Source organism: Corylus avellana, chromosome ca4 (assembly GCF_901000735.1).
Source record: "Corylus avellana chromosome ca4, CavTom2PMs-1.0".
NCBI classification, from domain to species: domain Eukaryota; kingdom Viridiplantae; phylum Streptophyta; class Magnoliopsida; order Fagales; family Betulaceae; genus Corylus; species Corylus avellana.
The window spans coordinates 6,002,323-6,021,688 of record NC_081544.1 but is presented as its reverse complement, the minus strand read 5'-3'; the positions used below and the strand labels follow the sequence as shown (position 1 = coordinate 6,021,688).

The 19,366-nt window shown below is 36.1% G+C and overlaps 1 protein-coding gene across 1 annotated transcript; it reads left to right on the top strand.

Moving 5' to 3' along the window:
* Nucleotides 1–2,168: 2,168 nt before the first annotated feature.
* LOC132177483 (MADS-box transcription factor 23-like) lies at nucleotides 2,169–19,011 on the top strand. The gene is made up of 7 exons (XM_059589828.1): nucleotides 2,169–2,356; nucleotides 4,882–4,960; nucleotides 6,610–6,671; nucleotides 18,347–18,446; nucleotides 18,548–18,589; nucleotides 18,679–18,762; nucleotides 18,877–19,011. Exons 1-7 carry the CDS (start codon nucleotides 2,175–2,177, stop codon nucleotides 19,009–19,011), a joined length of 684 nt encoding a protein of 227 aa, XP_059445811.1. The 5' UTR covers nucleotides 2,169–2,174.
* Nucleotides 19,012–19,366: the final 355 nt, after the last annotated feature.

Sequence of the window (19,366 nt, the reverse complement as noted above, 5' to 3'; positions counted from 1 at the left end):
AAAAAACGTCTTAATTCCAAGTTTTTCATGAGATGTTCTCTAGTTTTTTTTACAACACTTAAGCTAAATTGGACGACTTTCTGGATTGATCTAAAAGATAAACTTACTGGGCACCATTAAATTAGGGGAAAGAGGGATGCTCAATCTTTGATTCTTCATACGTATGAAGCTTTTCTCTGTAACCTAATGGAGATCTAGCCATTTTTTTCAGCAGGCTGCAGCTTGCTTAGTTATCTGAAAGTTGTATGTGTACTTATGTGTACTTCATATACTTTTGTGTACTTCAAATTAACAAAAGCATATCTTTTTCAGATTGACATATGTAGTAAACTACTACATTAGCTTAGAGAAAAATAGAACATTGCTAAATAGGAAATTAGTGTGTACATCCTTGACGTGATGATTGTGATGTTCCCAAGAGAAAAATAAGATTATAAAATAATTAAAAAAATATCATTGGCTTAGTAAATTTTAAATTTGAGATGTGTCTCGATTCATATCACCAAACGAATCGTTCATGAATATTAGCAGCTATAACATATAAATTAATACAAGTCGTAACAATCTAATTATTTAAATAATTTTTTCTTGCTTTATTTTTTAGGTGGTCCCTCTTTTTATAAATTTAAACACTTTTTTTTTTTTTTTTTTGGGTTAAGTATAAAATACTTCTTTAGATATATAAACCCTACACACGTACGTACCTAAATAAAACCTAACCTATATATACTAGGGTTTAGGTTAAGAGCGCGCAAATCAAATCGACCATAAATTAATAATTGAACTCAAATTTATCTCGTTTAATTAAACAAACCCAAGCTGAATAAAGAACAAATTAATTTAAGTAGAGCAAGTTGAACTAGACACACCATAATTATCCCTTGATATCACGCATGTTTACACCCGCTTTACAAATACACAACCCTATATGTACATATTACACGATTTGTCCTTAGTTTTTTGAAAAAAAAATTCAAATATTACAATTTCTTTATAAATTTACATAATAATGTATATTTTATAAAAAATAGTATCACGTGCACTATCACAACAATTTATGTTCAAACCGTCGACAAAATAAGTGTCCTCTAATACACATTTTTATAACTAGCATAATAGTACCACATGAACTAACACATTAATTTACAAAGAAACTTATAATAAAAAATTTAGTATCTATAACATCACGTGTCAAATTTTATCTGAATTAATCATTGGACACTTGCATTTTTCTCATCTCATAAGTATGAAATCACTAGTTATTCTAAATGCTTAAGCTATATGAATATATAAATTTATTGATAGAATCAAGGTTTAAGCTCAAAACCTCGAACTCTAATACCATATTAAATTATCACCACTTATCGGCTGGTGAACCACGCCTCATGAAGCGGAGGTCATTAGTTCGAATCCCCTTCCCCCTTCCCTCTTGTAGACATGTCAAAAAAAAAAAAAAAATTATCGCCAGTACTTATCCAACTTTTTGCTTAAAATTCTGGCCATACTTTCATTAACTCGAAAAATTATTGACTAGGTATGAAAGCAAAATAAAATAAAGAAGGAACATTAATTAACGGCTTAAAAAAGCCAGTAGATGTTGATTCTTACTCGAGCGAGTGGGTTTCGTCATGAGACCACCTAGTGGGCTTGGAAGCTGGGAAGATGCACAGGACCACTATGTTTTTTCTTTTTTTCTTTTTTTTTTTTAAAGTACACAAGACCGCGCCACGCTACCTGAAATAAGATGCTTGAGTTAAAAATAGAAACACACTTTGAGCTTTCTATATCCATCCAAATCATAAAGACTTCCCAGAAAAAAATCACTCAAAACAGAAAGAGTACTTTCTTCTGGTTCCCACCCTAGTTTCCCCCTCTACCATTCCTCAAACAAGTAAGCTCTATCTATACTCAATATATCCCCATGCATTAATTCCCATTTTCTACACCTTATCTTGTGCTGATTGATCCCATTTCCTACTTTAATGTTCTTCTGCTTTTAGTTGCACCATTTTGTTGCTTTTTACATTGCTATTCTTGTTCTATCATCCTCTTTTTCTCTTTTGACATGTTTGTTTAAGCAAATAAGTGAAGAGAAAAGTAAGTTGTTCCACAGTTTTACTATAATTTTATGAGAAAATGTGTTGATTTGTGGATCTAGGTAGAAGAAAGAGAAAATGGGGAGAGGAAAGATTGTGATAAAAAGGATTGACAACTCGACGAGCAGGCAAGTGACTTTCTGCAAGAGAAGAAATGGGTTGTTCAAGAAAGCCCGGGAGCTCTCCATCCTTTGCGAAGCAGAAGTTGGACTTGTTGTCTTCTCCAGCACCGGCAGGCTCTATGATTTTGCCAGCTCTAGGTATTCTCTCTCTCTCTCATACAAGAGAATGCATTTTTTACATGATTTTCCCGCAGCTTTTAGAATGATCTGTTGGTGAAATTTATTGAAAATGGGATATATGTAGGGTACATTTATAAAATATTGTTGACTTCATATGGAATGATCCTACATGTACTATCCTGACTTTTTTTTTTTTTTTTTTGTGGAAAAGGAAATGGATCCTGCGGTTAACTGATCAACAAGATACTATTTAGAAAGCCAACGGTACTATTTGTCCCGTAGTCTTTGTATTGGAAAACGTAAGGCATTTCTGAAGCCAGCTCAATCTTCTACTAGAGACGGATAAACACAATTTAGAATAAAAATAGAATAATTTAAAACACACTATGTGTATCATCGCTTAAAAGTTTATTTATAAATATGTATCAAAATTGATATATTAGCCATTTAACATGCCGGCATTGATACAAAAAGGTAGTTTAAGTACTCTTAGAGAAATAAAAAATTATCGAGTATCGAATATGAATTGAAGCTCTTAGTGATTTCCCATTCAATCTAGGCAACTGAATGTGCAAAAGCCAAAGGGGGTCTACACAAACGCCTAGCATAAGGAGACAAACATGGACAAGCAAAACTAAAAAATTACATTAAAAAAAAAACAATTCTAAGACCCAGAGAATCCCAAACACCCTTAAGGAGTTAACTTTGGATCAAACTCAAAACATAATCTTGAAGAAGAATGGTATTAATCTTTTCATAAAAATAGAGATGAGGCATAGAATATCAACTTAGGAGACAAATAGCATGCACCTACATGCATGGTTAGAAGTTCTCATTCAATGTGATAGAACACATACTCTTTGACTGAATTTTTGACTCCCTTGATCAACTCAGGAGCAGTGTTATTATTAGTATTTTTTTTATATAGTACTTACAACTTTATCAAGATAAACCATTATCATAAACAAGATACATATTATTTACAAACGATCATCACATCTTGGGTACATCTCTCTATTGCTACTTCTCATTTGTCTTAAGTTTTATCTTCAAGAGGTTGTTGAGATGTTTCCTTCGTATCTAAAGTCTTTGTTCCAATACGCCACCTCAAACCCAACGGTAGGTCACAGATGTTGAGGTTTGAAGAAAGAGAGGAAAATTTGGATGAAACCAATGGCTTTGTGAGAATGTAGGCAAGTTGGTCCTTAATAAAAATTGAACATCAAGATCTTCTAATGCTATATACTTTTTGCGAACAAAATAAAAATCTATTGAAATCATCAACAAAAGATAAATAAAACATATTGCTATTTATTGAAGAAACTAAGCTCTGATATCATGTTAAACTTCCAGTTATCCTAAAAGCTTAAGTTGTTAGAAAGAGGTAAATTCAATCACTTAATCATTAGTTTAACATTCCCCTTTATCTGTGGGCTCAAACTCTCTTTTAATAGGTGATGCTCAACACATGGAATATTTAATTTAAATGGGGTGTTAATTAACGGAGTCAAGATTCGATCATAGAACCTTTGGATCTAATACCATGTTAAACTACTAGTTATCCCAAAAGCTTAAGCTGTTAAGAAGAGGTAAATTTAATCACTTAATCATTAGTTTAACACTCTCCCTTACGTGTGAGATCAAACTTTCTTTTAATAGGTGAGGCCCAACACGTGGAATATTTAATTTAAATGGGGGGTGAATTGACAGAGTCAACGTTTGATCCCAAGACCTTTGGCTTTGATACCATGTTAAACTATCAGTTATTCCAAAAGCGTAAACTGTTTGAAATAGGTAAATTTAATCATTTAATCATTAATTTAACACCCAATACATCAGCATACAGAAGCTTCAAAGGTAACTTTGAACGAGAGGAACTCAATGGAAAACGTAACTTATGACTTTTGCACATTTGACAGAAAGGGCAAACATGAGTAGGCTGTTGGATGTCACAAATTGATGAACGTACAAGGCATTGGTGGGGATTAACAAGCTTGTTATGCCAATGAGACAAGGAAGCTCTTGCTAAATAACCATCTTTCCCAAAAGCTTAAACTGATAGAAATAGATAAATTTAATTACTTAATCATTACTTTAACACCCCCCCACACATGTCGGTTCAAATTCTCTTTTAATAAGTATGGCACAATATGTGAAATATTTAATTTAAATGGGGGATGATTTGATGGAGTCAACGTTCGATCTCAAGACCTTTGGCTCTGATACCATATTAAATTATCAGTTATCCCAAAAACTTAAGCTTATAGAAAGAGATAAATTTAATTAGTTAATCATTATATTAACAGGGTGGCATAATGGTTTAGGTAATAGGTGTTCAAAAACCATAATGGTACTTTATCCTTTCAAAATTAATTTAAAATAAAAGTTATTTTGATGCTTGATTACAATTAATTTCCTCTTCCTATTTTACATTTGTAAGCTTTGGGTTGCTAATGTTTTCTTTAAATTACTGTTATATTACTGAGCAATGAGAATTTCATCTAATAAGTTAATGATGATGTCATGCCTATATGTTTTATCAGCATGAAATCTGTTATCGAACGGTACAAGCAGGTAAAAGAGGATCATCATCAGCTGCTGAATCCTGCTTCAGAAGTCAAGGTAAACATTCAAGAACCAGCCCAACTATCTCCCTAAATATTTCTGCCTCAATATGGACAGTTTTACTAATTGATGTTCAATATGTTTATTCTAAAAATGATAGTAATGAACCACAAAATTTACTACCATAAAACAATAATATAATCATTTGTTATAGTATGAAAAGTAATGTGTATTTATATATACTATCGTTCGCATTTTTTGCACCAAACCACAAATGGGAAAAACATGGTATAAGCTGTGTTAATTTGTAACTCTTTATATAATAAAATTTGTATTACTCTTAGTAGTTTTTCATGCAGCTTGACTTGGTGGGATGCAAAGAAAACAGTAACAAGAAAAACGGATAGATAATTCTAGATTTTGAGTCTATTAAAGATCTAAGAAAGATCTAAGAATTCTTCTCAACACACTAGAGTCTATCTAGGTTTAAGGAAAAAAATACAAAGAAACTCAACTCTGAGTATTCTTATTCATTAAAACTGATTCATAAACAACAATTGCATTTCTTGAGGCTATAAGCATGTATTTATAAGGACCCAAACCTTAACCCTAATCATACTACAAAATAAAGTCGAATTGAAATCATACGGCGCCCGTCCAAACGGGACTTATGGCCATCCAAACGGCCACAAACAAAACATGAAAACATGCAATTCTACGGAGCTCGTTCGGACAGCTCTAAGCTCCGTTTGGACGGTCTTGGGGCGAGGACTTCAGAAGAGGCTCTCGGATTGAGGGCCGTCCAGACGATTTACAAATGAGAGTCCGGATGAGGCTCCTGATCGACATCAGTTTTCTAATCTAAGAATAAGTATGAAATTTATTAAAATAAATGATTACATTATTTCTTAACTAAACAATAGTTTTAAGATTTTTAAGGTCTTTTTCAATTATTCATTTGTCTATATTATTCGAGTGCAAATCAATTCCCAAACAACATTCCCCACAAATGACTTATCATAATACCGCGCTCTAAATTAGTATTAAGAACACCCTACTTAGTGCCTAAGTGATGCTATTAGTAACGGAATTAGTCACAAGGTCCCAAGAGGGGAGAAAATAGAATTTTAAACACTTAAAATATCATCCAAAAACCATCCTAACGATATCTAAGAGAAAAATAGGAAAGCCATTTAATAACCGTACGTATGAACGATCCAATTCAGATTGGTTAAAGTTTAAAATTGTCCTAATTTGAAATCAAGTAAATAAAATGTCCGCTGACATTGCATTATGATTCTCAAAGCAAGAGCAGCTTATGGAGCATTTTAGTGTAGGAAGGAAAATATGACCTCTACTCACATAAAATGTTATTCAAAATATTTTGAATAAAATTACATCAGATTTGTACTACCTTATAGACGATAAGCATGATAATCAACTATGAAAGCATAATAAAAAAATAAAACATCTAAATTTAACTTAAGTTTTATTTGTATGTCACTATATTCATTATTGTACAGTAGTCCAGCAAACACATCCATCCAAATTGAATTTAGAATATTTTTTATTTTGCAAGCTTGATGAGCTATCTAATTGAACTTATTCATGTCAGTCACGCCTATCTTATATTATGGTGCATCGTTCTAACTTTCTTTTTTCTTTTCTTTTTTTTTTTTTTTTTTTTTGTTCTTCATAATTGCTAGTTGTGGCAAAGGGAGGCAGGAAGCTTGAGGCAACAACTACAGTACGTGCAAGAACTCAACAGGTAGAATCATTTGATACTCGATAATGAATCTTATATAATATATACATAAAGGCCTCAAATCTAAATTTCAAGAATTCCTTACTTATGGCCAATGATGCTACCATGTTGCACTAATTAGTCAAGTAATTAGGTTTATCAATTTGACATCCATCCATGATAACTATGGCTCATCCAATTCAATTGCTACAAAGCCTAATGAGTCATGGCATCAACTACACAAGACTAATTAAACTAAACCTTCTAGTACATTATTTTCTATCTAGGACCATATCTGAAAATAAGTAGACTATCATCTCTTGTCCTTTAGAATCTCAACCCCGCATTTTTTTTTAAAAAGACATTTATTAACAAACCTAGGAGCCAAAGGCCTTACAACAGGACAAAGCAAGAGAGGGGGGTGGATCCTTTCCACTACATAAGGGGAATAAGAGGGGGAGAAGTGGGAATGCAGCCCAAGAACACTCTTGCCGCAGCCCAATAAGCCACATGGTGAGCGCAGAAGTTAGCACTTCTGTGAATTTTCTTTGCCTCTCAAAAGGGGGACGCTGTAAGGAGAAACAAAGAGTTGGCAATCACTGATTCTATATGCCAGTCTAATGTGATGGAAGGATTTTGCAGAGCAACTATAATCACTGAGGAGTCACCTTCAAGAGAGAACTTTGTGAGTTTCAAAGAGGCTGCTAAAGAGACACCAAGCTAAGCTGCAAGAGCTTCACCAAAGATGGGATCACAGGGAAGATTTATTTGGGAAATAACCTTAACAATGTGACCCTTTGAATCTCTACAAACAGCAGCCTACACTGAAAATTGCTCCCTTATAGTAGTGTCAAAATTGATCTTGTGGGAACTTGTTGAGGGAGGAGACCAGAATTCTTTTGCAAGAGGAAAAGGAGACTTCCAAGCTGCTGCATGATCCAAAGAGGTTCTTTTGATGGAGCTAGCAAGAGAAATGATATCTGGAATAATGCCTTCACGCACTGTTTTATTTCTAGAAAACCAGAGAAGATCACATAAAACTGAAGCATAAATTTGAAACAAGTGAGAATCAGCTTTAGGAATGTCAAAAGAGGAATGAGGGTGGATGATGCCTTTGATCCAGTTTGGGAGACTAAGAGAGGACTAAGCTAAGGAATCAAGAGGCCAAAAAGAGGATCTCCATGCTACTCTAGCAAAAATGCAACGAAAGAAGAGATGGGAAAGAGAGTCATCTTTAGAGCTGCAAAGAGGGCAAAGAGATTCTGAGGGAGGGATATGGAAGATAGCTTTCAGCCTGACTTTTGAGGGGAGAATGTCCCAGGCAATTTTCCAGAGAAACAAAATCAGCCTAGCATTAAGCTTAAGCTTCCATAAAGACTTCCAAGAGCTAGACTCAAGAGGAGAAATGACAGTATAGAGAAAAAATGCCATTTGAAGAGGGGTCCAAAGAAAAGATGTGGAAAGGTTAGGGCTGATACGAATCTTTAGAATTTCTTTGACATAGGGGAAAGTGAACAAAGAGACCAAAAGAGGGAGATTCCATGAGCTATTAGAGGTAATGAGATCCGAGACCATCAATTATGGATAAGAGGACTTACTCAAAAGGAGAGGAATGGGGGTGAAAAAAGGCACAGTAGGAATCTAGGAGGAGTTCCAAACAGAAAGGGAGGAAAAACTATGAATCCTATGGCAAGCACCTTGTGAGATGATTGGCTTAGACTTTAAGATGCTTTTCCAAAGCCAAGAAGAGGAAGAAAGGGAAGAGGGGAGGAGGAAAGATTTAGATTGGAGATACTTGAGAGCTGGGACACCTAAAGAGAGCCTGAACCCGTGAGGAGCTTCCAACCAAGCTTTGATATGAGAGCAAGATTATCATCTTTCATTCTCCTAATACCTAAGCCACCAAGAACTTTAGGGGTGCAGATAGAGTTCCAAGACTTGAGAGAGAGATTTCTGGTTTTTGAGGAGGGAAAGCCCCACCAAAATTTTTTGAAAACCTTGTCTAGCTGGCTACAAAGACTTTTTGGGAGCAGGAAAGTGCTCATGGTATAGGAAGGGATGGCTGCAGCCACAGAATTGATAAGCATCAACCTACCAGCTTGTGAGAGGGACTTAGCACGCCAGCCATTCATCTTAGACATAACTCTATCAAGGATACTGAGGAAAGCTGCTTTTATGAAATTTCCAAAGAGGATAGGGAGACCAAGATAAATTGACTTTGAAGAGTTAGTTGAGTAGGGCAAAATATCAAGAATCATTGCAGCAGTGGTGAGGTTGGTATTTTTAGAGAATCTTATAGAAGATTTTTCATTAGTAATGGATTGACCAGACTAGAGGCAATATTTCTCAAGGCATGAGCGGATACTATTGGCTTCTTTGGGGTTGCCTTTGCCAAAGATTAAAAGATCATCAGCAAAAAGGAGGAGGTGGATGGCAAGGGTACTCCTGGAGATTTTCAGCCCTTTGATGTTTCCAGCTTCTTCTGTGCCTAAGATAAATAGGAAAGGAGAGAGGGGATCACCTTGGTGAAGGCCTCTCTTGGGAGAAAACAAACCAAAGGGGCTTCCATTGATAAGAATGGAGAAAGAAGAAGAGGAGATGCCTAATCTGATCTAGTTAATCCAAGATGGATGGAAGTCCAACTTCTTCATAACAGATAAGATGAAATCTCATTCCATTTTGACAAAAGCTTTCTCCATGTCCATATGAAGAAACATGAAACCCTCTTTTCCTTTTTTGCTTTTGCAAGAATGCAGAAGCTCATGGGACAGAATGGTGTTGTCTTGGATATTTCTGGAGGGAACAAAAGCAGATTGCAGGGGAGAGATGATCTTGGGGAGCAAAGTCTTCAATCTATTGGCTAGAATTTTTGTAATAATTTTGTAGACGATATTACACAAGCTGATAGGCCAAAAATGGTGCACTGAATGAGAACCATTCTGTTTGGGAACCAAAGCAATATAAGTGTGATTTTGCTCCTACAGCAGATGATGATTCTGGAAAAAATTCCTAATGCAAACAAGAACATCAGTTTGACAATGGACCAGTATTTCTTATAAAAAAGAGTTGTGAACCCATCCGGACCAGGAGCTTTAGTAGATCCTAAACTGGAGAGGGCTTGAACCACCTCTTCTACAAGGGGTAAGGCTCATAAGAAAAAGTTGTCCTCTGCAGAGACAACAGGATCAAAAAGACTAAGCATATCTTCTTCAATAGGAGGAGTTGAGGAGGAGAACAAATTGGAGAAATGAGACATAAAATTCCCCCCAATTTCAACTCTATTAGAAATCCAATCCCCTTCATTTGTCTTCAGAAAATTTACTACATTTGATCTTCTTCTAATCAGAGTAGAGGAGTGGAAAAATCTGGTGTTGAGATCCTTACACTGTAGCCAAGTTTCTCTGGATTTCGACCACCAAAGAGATTCTTCTTTAATCAATAAGCCGTCAAGCTCTTTTTTCAGCAGAGATTCTTGCAAGCTAGCTTGGGAGCTGGGAGGGGAAAGCTGGACCTGATCAATCTTAGACAGAGAAGACTTAATCTTTGCTTGAATGTTACCAAAATGAAGGTTGTTCCACCTTTTACGAGCTGCTTTGGTTTGAGCCAGTTTCTTCACCATGCAAAGAGCTGGAGGGCCATAAACCAAATGCTTTCAAGCGGCTACAATGACTAGACTAGAAGAGGGATCCAGAGTCCAGAATTCTTCAAATTTGAATGGTATAGCCAGAAAGGAGAAAGTAGTATTAGTATTTAGAAAGATGGGGTTATGATCTGAGATGGAGGCAGGAAGGTGGATAAGGGAGAAATCAAGGTGAAGATGAACCCAATCTAAGGAGGCTAAACCTCTATAAAGCCTTTCGTTAATAGTAGCAAAACCTTGTCTATTATTACACCAAGTAAAGGGGTTACCTACAAAGCCAAGGTCCACCAAACCATACTGATCTATAAAGTTTCTGAAGGGACAGTGGGAAGAGCTAGCAATAGGTCTGCCTCCAAGTTTTTCAGATTGATCCAGTACATAGTTGAAATCACCAATATAGAGCCATGGACTAACAAAAACCTCACTAGCATCAGTGAGAGAATCCCAGAAGGCTAGTTTACTTTTCTTTTCTAGGGGACCATATATACAAGATAGGATTCAGGGGCAGTTGGGAGGATCAGAATAACACCAAGCAGAGATGTTATTTTTATTTGTGAGAAAGCTTTCTAGTTCCATGCCTAACCTCCAGGCAAGAACAAGACCACCACTAGAGCCAATTAGAGCAACGTGAGTCATCAAGTAGAAACCAAGACAATTTAGAATAGAGGAGACTTGAGAAGGAGATGTTTTTGTTTAAGAGAGAAAGAGAACATCCGGGCTATTGGCTCTGATCAATACCCGAAGACCACGAACTGCAGCAAGACGAGAAATCCCTCTGCAGTTCCAAGATAAAATCTTCATTCGCTGCTGGGGGACACCACATGGTCCCCTAAGTTAGTGGATAAAATATTAACTGGCACAACAGAAGCAATAAGAGAGATAGAAGGTATAACCTTTTTCTTTTTTTCTAGAAGCTTTGAAGAAAGACTTTGCTGGGAGTTGCAGAAAAGTGTTTGGAATGAAATCCATAGGAGTGGGAGTTTCCAACTCATCAGGAGTAGGGGCTATCAGAGGAGAGCTACCTGAACCTTTCTTGCATGGGAGAAGATCCCTTGTCAGCCTAGCTCTTTTCTTCTTAACCAGAGAGGGTTGTAACCTAGAGGGGAAGGCTTCACTGGTTTGTGTAGACGAGGTGGGGAGAGGGAAGAACGAGTGATTTTTGAGGGGCTGGCTCTTTTGGAATTGTTTGAAGTTTTTTTTGCGAGGAGTTTTGAAGGGTTAGTTAAAACCGTTGGTATGAAAGTGAATGCTGATGTGGAGGGGAGAGGAAGAGGTGTGTTTGGGCTGAATGGGAGTATAATGGATAAAAAAGGTTGGGCTTGAGTGGAGGGCCCAGGTAGATCCTGGTTCGAAACTAACGAGCAGTGGGAATGTGATGATATCAGTTTTGGAGGTTGGGATATGGGATGGATATGAGATTGATGTCGAGTTGGTGGAATGGCTGGGTTGTCCAGTGTAGTGGCGGTGGAGGGGATAAGAGTGATGGCATTTAATGAAGGAGAGGTGAGGAGTGATGTGACAAAGGTTTGAGATATTTCCTGCTGCATGGCATGTGTAGGGGCTAGGTGAGTTTGAGCATTGGGAACAAGAGTTAGGCTAGCTTCACTCGACTGAGTTAACTCATTTGACCTATTTTGAGGAGGTAAAGGATGTGTTTGGGAGATGGTAATGGTAGGACAAGTTTTTGAAAGAGTGGGAGGTGGGGAGTAGGTTAGAAAAGATGTTAACTTGGAAAGAAACAGCATACTTCTCAGGGAATCTATCTTCGGGGGGAGCAGTGCAGTGAAAGAGTTTATGGTCAATCCTTCCACATGAAAAGCAGTATATATTCAATCTCTCATACTTCAGGACAATCCAGAGAGACTCATCTCTACGAAAGGTGAAACCAGGCATTAGAGGGTTGCTCACTTCAATATCCACAAGAAGCCTTAGAAAGCTTCTGAACGTTTTCTTTTCACCACTAAAATCATCTACCTTGATAAGATTTCTCAGGTCTTTCCCAATAGATATGGCAATTTTGGTGGTCATATTGATCAGTGGAAGACCATGAACTTGAATCCAAAAGGGAGCGTTATAGAGAGGTAGTTCACCTAAAGTAGCTTGGGGATGCCATTGTTGGAGAAGGATGAGGAAGCCATTGACATTCAAAGTGACTTGTTTTTGAATTTTTGCTAGGTGTTCCGACTTGGAAAGTTTGAACAAAAATTTGTTTGGTCCTAAAACTGCAAACGAGAAGGGGACAACAAATTCCCAAGCTTTTGAAAGGGCTGCAAAGATAGCCTGGTTGTTTTGAGTTTTATGAGAGATGACATGTCCTACCAAAGTTAGGCATTCATTCGTGGCTATTTTAGTTGTTAGGGACTCAATCTAAGATGAAGGATCAGCCCAAGAGAGAGCCTTTGTCTAGGCAATAAGACTATCAATATCCATAGGGGAGAAGGGTAGAGTATAAGAGGGTTAAGAAGGGAGTGAAACGAAGAAGGAGAAGGATAAAAGGTTTCAGGCTGACTGGGAGGAGGAAGAAAAGTTCAGGGGAAAACTTTCTTCAAAGGGAGCTCTTTCAGAGAGAGAGCGAGTTTTTTCGTATGTCGAAAAGGTTTTTTCTATTGAAGAACAATGGAGAAGAGCCTTAACCCCGCATTTGCTTTGGACTTTTTCTAATTGCATGCAACTTGAGTCATAGCTCATCCCTTCTACGAACAACCCCCTATCAACAATGTCTTTAATAGGAGTACAAAAGTAAAATCAAGCTTAGTGATAGACATACATTTAACATATATGGACAAAAACATAGATATTAGTGAACTACCTATATTTATGGGCATCCTTTAATGAGTGTGTAAATGTATTTTCCTACATAAAAGTCTATAGCCATTACTAGAACTAAAGTATACTAGTTTTGATTACATACAAAAGTTGAACCATTAAAAAGTACTTTTTTCTAGTTTACAAGACTAAAATTAGTGGCTTGTAACACTACAGTCATAATAAATTCACATATTGTTTGGCTTTCATAAGGTCTATTTGTTGTTAGAATTTGAAGGCACACACAAGAGCTTAGAGAGAAGATAAACACTAGACACTAAAATATTTTAGAAAGACTCAAGAACTACTCATTTTATTCCATGGCAAATTACCAGTGAGTAGATTACATGAATATTTATGGGTTAGGGTACATACATGTAATACTTACACAATTAATAGATACATGCATCTCTCCCTAACACCCATACATGACGTTCATTAATTACATACATGAATAATATTAAATGGATTTTTAGAAAAAAAGGGTTCACGTATCTAAAAATCATGTTTATTCTTCAATCTCCCCCCTTAAACTTCAATTATATTAATTCAAGCAATACTCTCAATTTATGGAAAATATCACTCTTAAGTGGATGAAAATATCAGTAACTTGATCTTGTGACTTTAGGGCTTTGCAATGCATCCTTTAAGAAAATGATACCTTGTATGTATGTGCTTTCTACAACCATGAAGCACTATGCTCTTTGCCAATTACTCCAACTACTGATTTGTTGTCAAGGAAAATTTTTGTAGCTTTCTTCTATGCAAGATACAAATGCCTCAACAAATTCCTCATCCATAACGCATTCATGCACTACATACACATTTTAGATATATTTTTAACTTTTATCATCTAACTTGGATCTCTCTTGATCGGAAATATGAACATACACAAGACTTCCAAAAACACGTAAGTGTGATACACTTGGCATCTACCCATTCTATGTTTCTTAGGCAATCATGTTTTTCATACTCCACAGCCATGACCTCTCTTTGATTTCTTGGACTTTTGATCTTGAACATCTTTCTTGTCACTTAAAGAGAGCCTTTTTGCAAAAGTTTCTCTATAGCTCCACTTTTACTTCTATTTAGCATGAGTTCATGAATAGCCATGGTCTCTAAGTTCTTTGACTCTTCAATGGTTACGACAACATGTTTAGATTTTGCCTCTAAAGAGTGAAGAATCTTCTCATGATATGGACATCTGAAACATCTTCACCATTTCTCATCGATTCATAATCGCGAAGTCTCTTATGAGATAGTCAGAAATTGATTCAGACTCTTTCACGTGAAATGCTTCAAACTCTCCTCTTAGTGTTTGAAGGTGGATCTTTTTCACTTTATCAATGACTAATTAATTTGGAGAATCTCACATGCTTGTTTTGAGGTGGTTGCATTTGCCACTTTCTCGAACATAACATCATCTAGTAATTGATGAATTAGTGTGAGGGCTTGTTAGTCCTTCTTTCTAGCCTTCACCAATGCTTCATTTCAAGTTGTATTCAAAGTGGCTTCACTTTTAGGCTCCACATATCCTTTCTCAACTATCTCTCAAGCATTTTTAATTTGATCTGAGCAAAGCCTTCATTTGAATTTCCCAATTGTCAAAGTTGCCTTTGGTAAGGCAAGACAATTGGAATGGAACCATCCCATTCATAGCATTTATTTCACAAACCTGGTGCTCTGATACCACTTTGTTGGAATTTGAAGGCACACACATGTTCTTAGATAAAAGGTAAATAATAGAATATTCAGATATTTTGGAAGCACTCAAGAACAACTTGAAATTCACCCAACAACCTCAAACAACACCTAGAGGGAGGGTGAATAGGTATTATTCAACAATCACATGCAACCAATAAAAATATTGGAAGCTCACACACGTTTTGAAGTAATCTTACAAATTTCTCTACTTTAATGGTGTCCAAGTCTAGCTTTACTTTCCTCAATTGAAAATACTTCAGCTTTAGATCTTTAAAGTAAAGACCTCTTGAGTTTCCTTGCAATTCTAATTTTAGGAATCTTTTCCCCTAGGTTGAAACTAGAGTTCACAATGCCGTTCAGATGAGCATAGAACTCATCAAACATTTCATCCTCATTTATCCTAATATCTTCAAAATTAGAGGTCAACATGTGAAGTTTGGAGTTTTTCAAAATCTTGGTACCCTCATGTATTACCTCTAAAATCTCATGCATCTTTAGTCGTTTTATACAAAGATAGTATTTTAAATTCATCTTATGAAACAACCATAAAGATGGCATGTAATCTCTTACTGTTCCAACTTATACCAACATTAAGTTCTTCTTGAGACTACAAGTCTATATTGGTAGTAGGTTTAGCCCAACCCTTTTCAATAGAAATCCAAACTCATTCACCTAAGGACTTAAGGAACGCTCACATTCATACGTTCAGCTAAGCATTCTTATTTCTATTAAAATAAGGGGGAGTGGGGGTTCATTCATAGATTATGATTAAGCCATGACAACAGGGTCAATGATTATACTAATGAAATTAGTCCAAACAAGTGAACCAACGATCTAATACCAGTTAAAATTCGCCCAACAACCCCAAATAATACTAAGGGAATGAATAAGTGTTTTCCAACAATAACAACCTGATAAAACACAAGGATTGTGTTCTACCCCCAAATCAAACGTATAAGGGATTTATATATCCAAATCAAACACATAAGTAGTTTATATAAGGAAAGTAAATAGTTATGCTTAATATTAAACCAACACAACAATAAAGAACATTCCCACAACCACAACACAAGATTTGTTGACAAAGTGAAAAACTCTTTGAACCAATCAAAGGGAAAACCCACTCCGAGGCAACCAAATTCGAGAAATCACTATATAAAGATTTAGAGTTACAGACTAGACGCTACTCACAACCTTAAGGACCTCTAGACTTAGTAAGAACAACAAGCTTCCTAGCTTGTCTCCATCCTGACTATGTTCACGGAGTGCATCTCCTTACCAACCCTTCGGTAGACTTCTTTGTGGTTGAGTGATTTGTATGGTGTGGTTTGTAATCAGCACACAAAAAAAACCCCAAGTAAGCGAGAAGGCATAAATCATTTTAGGCACCCTTACTTGGTACAAAAAACGGTGAAGGGTATCACTTTCATGAGTGATAGTAGCAACCCTTTCTTTACCGGAAACCTCCAAACTCAGAAGAACATCAATGGAAATGGAAAGGTTCAAAGAAAGCTGAAAATACGACATGTATTGATAAATCTGAATTTTACTTCTTTCCGTCTTAAGGGGGTTATTTGTCTTTCTAACAAGAATGCCAAAATCTGATATTTTAAATCATCCTCGTCATAACAAGAGTTAATCCTCATTAAGACACAAAGAGTAAAAAGTATATCTAAATACCTGTCATGACAAGATTTCCGATGAGGAAACAGTAGCTTCAACTTCAATCCTGTTACATGTCCATCCTGATGCAACTCTTGAAGAGGAAACAGTAACTTCCCGTTACATGCCCCATCCTGACGCAACTCCTAACAAGAAAACAGTAACTCCCCGTTATATGTCTCGTCCTGATGCAACTCCTAACGAGAAATCAACAAAAACTTTTCAAGGTATTTTAGCCATAACTTTTTTACCCGAGGTCCAAATAATGCAAACTCAACAACTCTGGAAAGAGCGTTTTCGGATTTACAAATTTGTATCTAATGAGTTTCCTCAAAATCTAATGTTTGCTATAGGTCAAAAATGGCTCTCAAAGTTCTGTAGGAACCAACCGAGTCATGACGGGAATTCAACTCCATTAGGACGGGACTAGGGTAATAACTTATTGCCAGCGCGTCATGACGCCCCATCCAATGAGGAAGGCAAAGAACTCTATCAAATATCCAATCTTCACTCCGACACTTGGGGAATAATGAAAAAATGCAAATAAATGTTTAGATCATTGAATAAGGCCAAATACAACCTAACACAACCAATAAAAATATTACAACCACACACACGGTCACCAAAATTCTAAAAATCAAAACAGTAAGGATATGAAAGACAACTATTTTAGTAATAAAGTGAAAACCTTTTAATTAAATCTTCAAAAGTAAAATCACTTCGGGGGCAGCCAAATCCTAGAGCATTTATCCATTATAGAATATTAAAATTACAATTAGTATACCATGAAACCTTTAAAGTAAACATGATTTGTGCTCAACAAACGATATGTTTGTTTCCTACCGTAGTTGTTCTAGAACACTGGCAAATCTTTTATCAAGCTTCATCTGTAACTCGAAATTCTGGTATCTGAAGGTTTGATTTGTGTTCTCTCCAAGAGCACAAAATAATAGCCTCAGGTATTATGAAAATCGAGGATACATAAGCTTATATAGACTTGGAAAAATAAAGACGTTAGGTGCAAGTTAGTTTTTGAAAAAACACCGTATGAGGCATCAACGTTTGAATGCTAGTGTTTCACAGTTTTCTCCTCAACAACATTTGAACGTTCTTTGACCACTGTTGCGATTAGGCATCTTTGTGGCTCTTACAAAACACCTACCTTCAAACATCATATGTGATCACCCTTGCGACCAAGGCTCTCGAAGGTATCTCATAAAGCTTAGCTATTCAACCTAGCTCATTCGAACCTTGTTCAACCACCCTTGCGACTGAGCCTCTTGAGAGTTCAGTTCTTGAGATGCACTGAAACTACATTTTCACTAGCTCCTTTCAACCAGGTTGTAGCCCTGTAGCTTCCAATCTTTAGTTTTCAACAAGTTTTGGGCTCCAACTTAAGAACCAACTTGACAACTCAACCTACACTTACAATAAAACTAGTTTTGACACTGAATTTTTCAATATAAAACCTAACAGGTACAACTCAATCTATTTCTTGGCTTACTACAAGTGAGTAGTTTACATGGGTATTTATAGGCTGAATTAAGTAGATACATCTAGCATTTACACAATTAATTGGTACATGCATTTCTCCCTAACACTCATACATAAACTTCATTAATTACATACATGAATAATACTAATTAAATACATTTCTAGAAGATGTGTTCTATGTATTTAACTATCATGTTTACTCTCAAGCATTGTTAGTTCCATTACTATCAAAATAATTATTGTCACACTGTAACGTACATTAATGTAGTGCAAGATAGAAGATGCATAATGATGCAAAATATAGTATTCCAATATTATCTATCCAATAGAATTTCAAGGAAACATATCAAATTAAACCTTCTAACTTATCACAAATCTGGTGTGAGATATGCAGACAACTAATGGGCCAAGAACTTTTTGGTTTGAGTGTCAAAGATCTACAAAATTTGGAAAACACACTGGAAATGAGTTTGAAGGGTATCCGTATGAGAAAGGTCTGCACTCCAAATTAGAATTCCATGCAATGATATTTGAGATCCCACCTATGTGCAGCACATGGATGAACCTTTACATTTTCTTTTTTTCTCTCTTGCAGGAACAAATTTTCACCGAAGAAATAAAAGAATTAAACCAAAAGGTCTAATTAGAGGGTTGGCTCAATTTCTCCAGATTTTCATTTGGGTTAATTCGATGTTTATAACTTGACTTTTATGTATTTCATTGCAGGGAAACCTTGTCCATCAAGAAAATCTTGAACTGAATAAGAAGGTAGACCTCTTTCACAAAGAAAAGGCACTGTGGCAAACGAAGGTATATTTGAAAGAAATTTGTGTATATATAAGTTCATGGGGTAATCATCTTGCAACTAGGGGAAGCATACAAGTTTCCCTGTGGCTAAGCCTTGACAATAGCTTTGGCTCTCAGGTTAATGGAGAAAGAGAAGTAAATGAAGCAAACAAAAGCTCACATCCTAAGCACACTCTCAGCAATGGTTATGACATTCATGGAGCCATCCATCTTGAGATAAGCCTGCCTCGGCCTCAAAACAATGAAGCATAGGCATGCAAAACATTAATCAAACTCCTGACAATTTTATTGAGTCTTGAATATTCATGCTATTAATTAATATCTCTCATCAACCTTTATCAACAGATTTCAACTGTAACAATGAAGCTGGTGGACAACTGTGAATGGCTATCCATCATTATCTCATATTTCAGCCATTGGATTTGGTATGAAATGTGCTATGTATGAAGAAAGCTTAAGAATTTCTCTAAGATGATGATCCTTTCTGTGTAAATGTACTAGCTATTTTGTACTAGATCATGCACCCAGATGAATATTGTTAGTATTAGTGGTATCTATATTTGTTTAATGGAATTTAATCAGTATCTCTAACAAGAAAATCTTTAGA

What these genes read in the sequence shown, in the direction of transcription:
- LOC132177483 (XM_059589828.1), top strand. Translation starts at nt 2,175, where the DNA reads ATGGGGAGAGGAAAGATTGTGATAAAAAGGATTGACAACTCGACGAGC. An exon ending in TACGTGCAAGAACTCAACAG is followed by an intron (nt 6,672 to 18,346) that starts GTAGAATCATTT and finishes TGAGATATGCAG; the next exon opens with ACAACTAATGGGCCAAGAAC. An exon ending in AGGCACTGTGGCAAACGAAG is followed by an intron (nt 18,763 to 18,876) that starts GTATATTTGAAA and finishes TTTGGCTCTCAG; the next exon opens with GTTAATGGAGAAAGAGAAGT.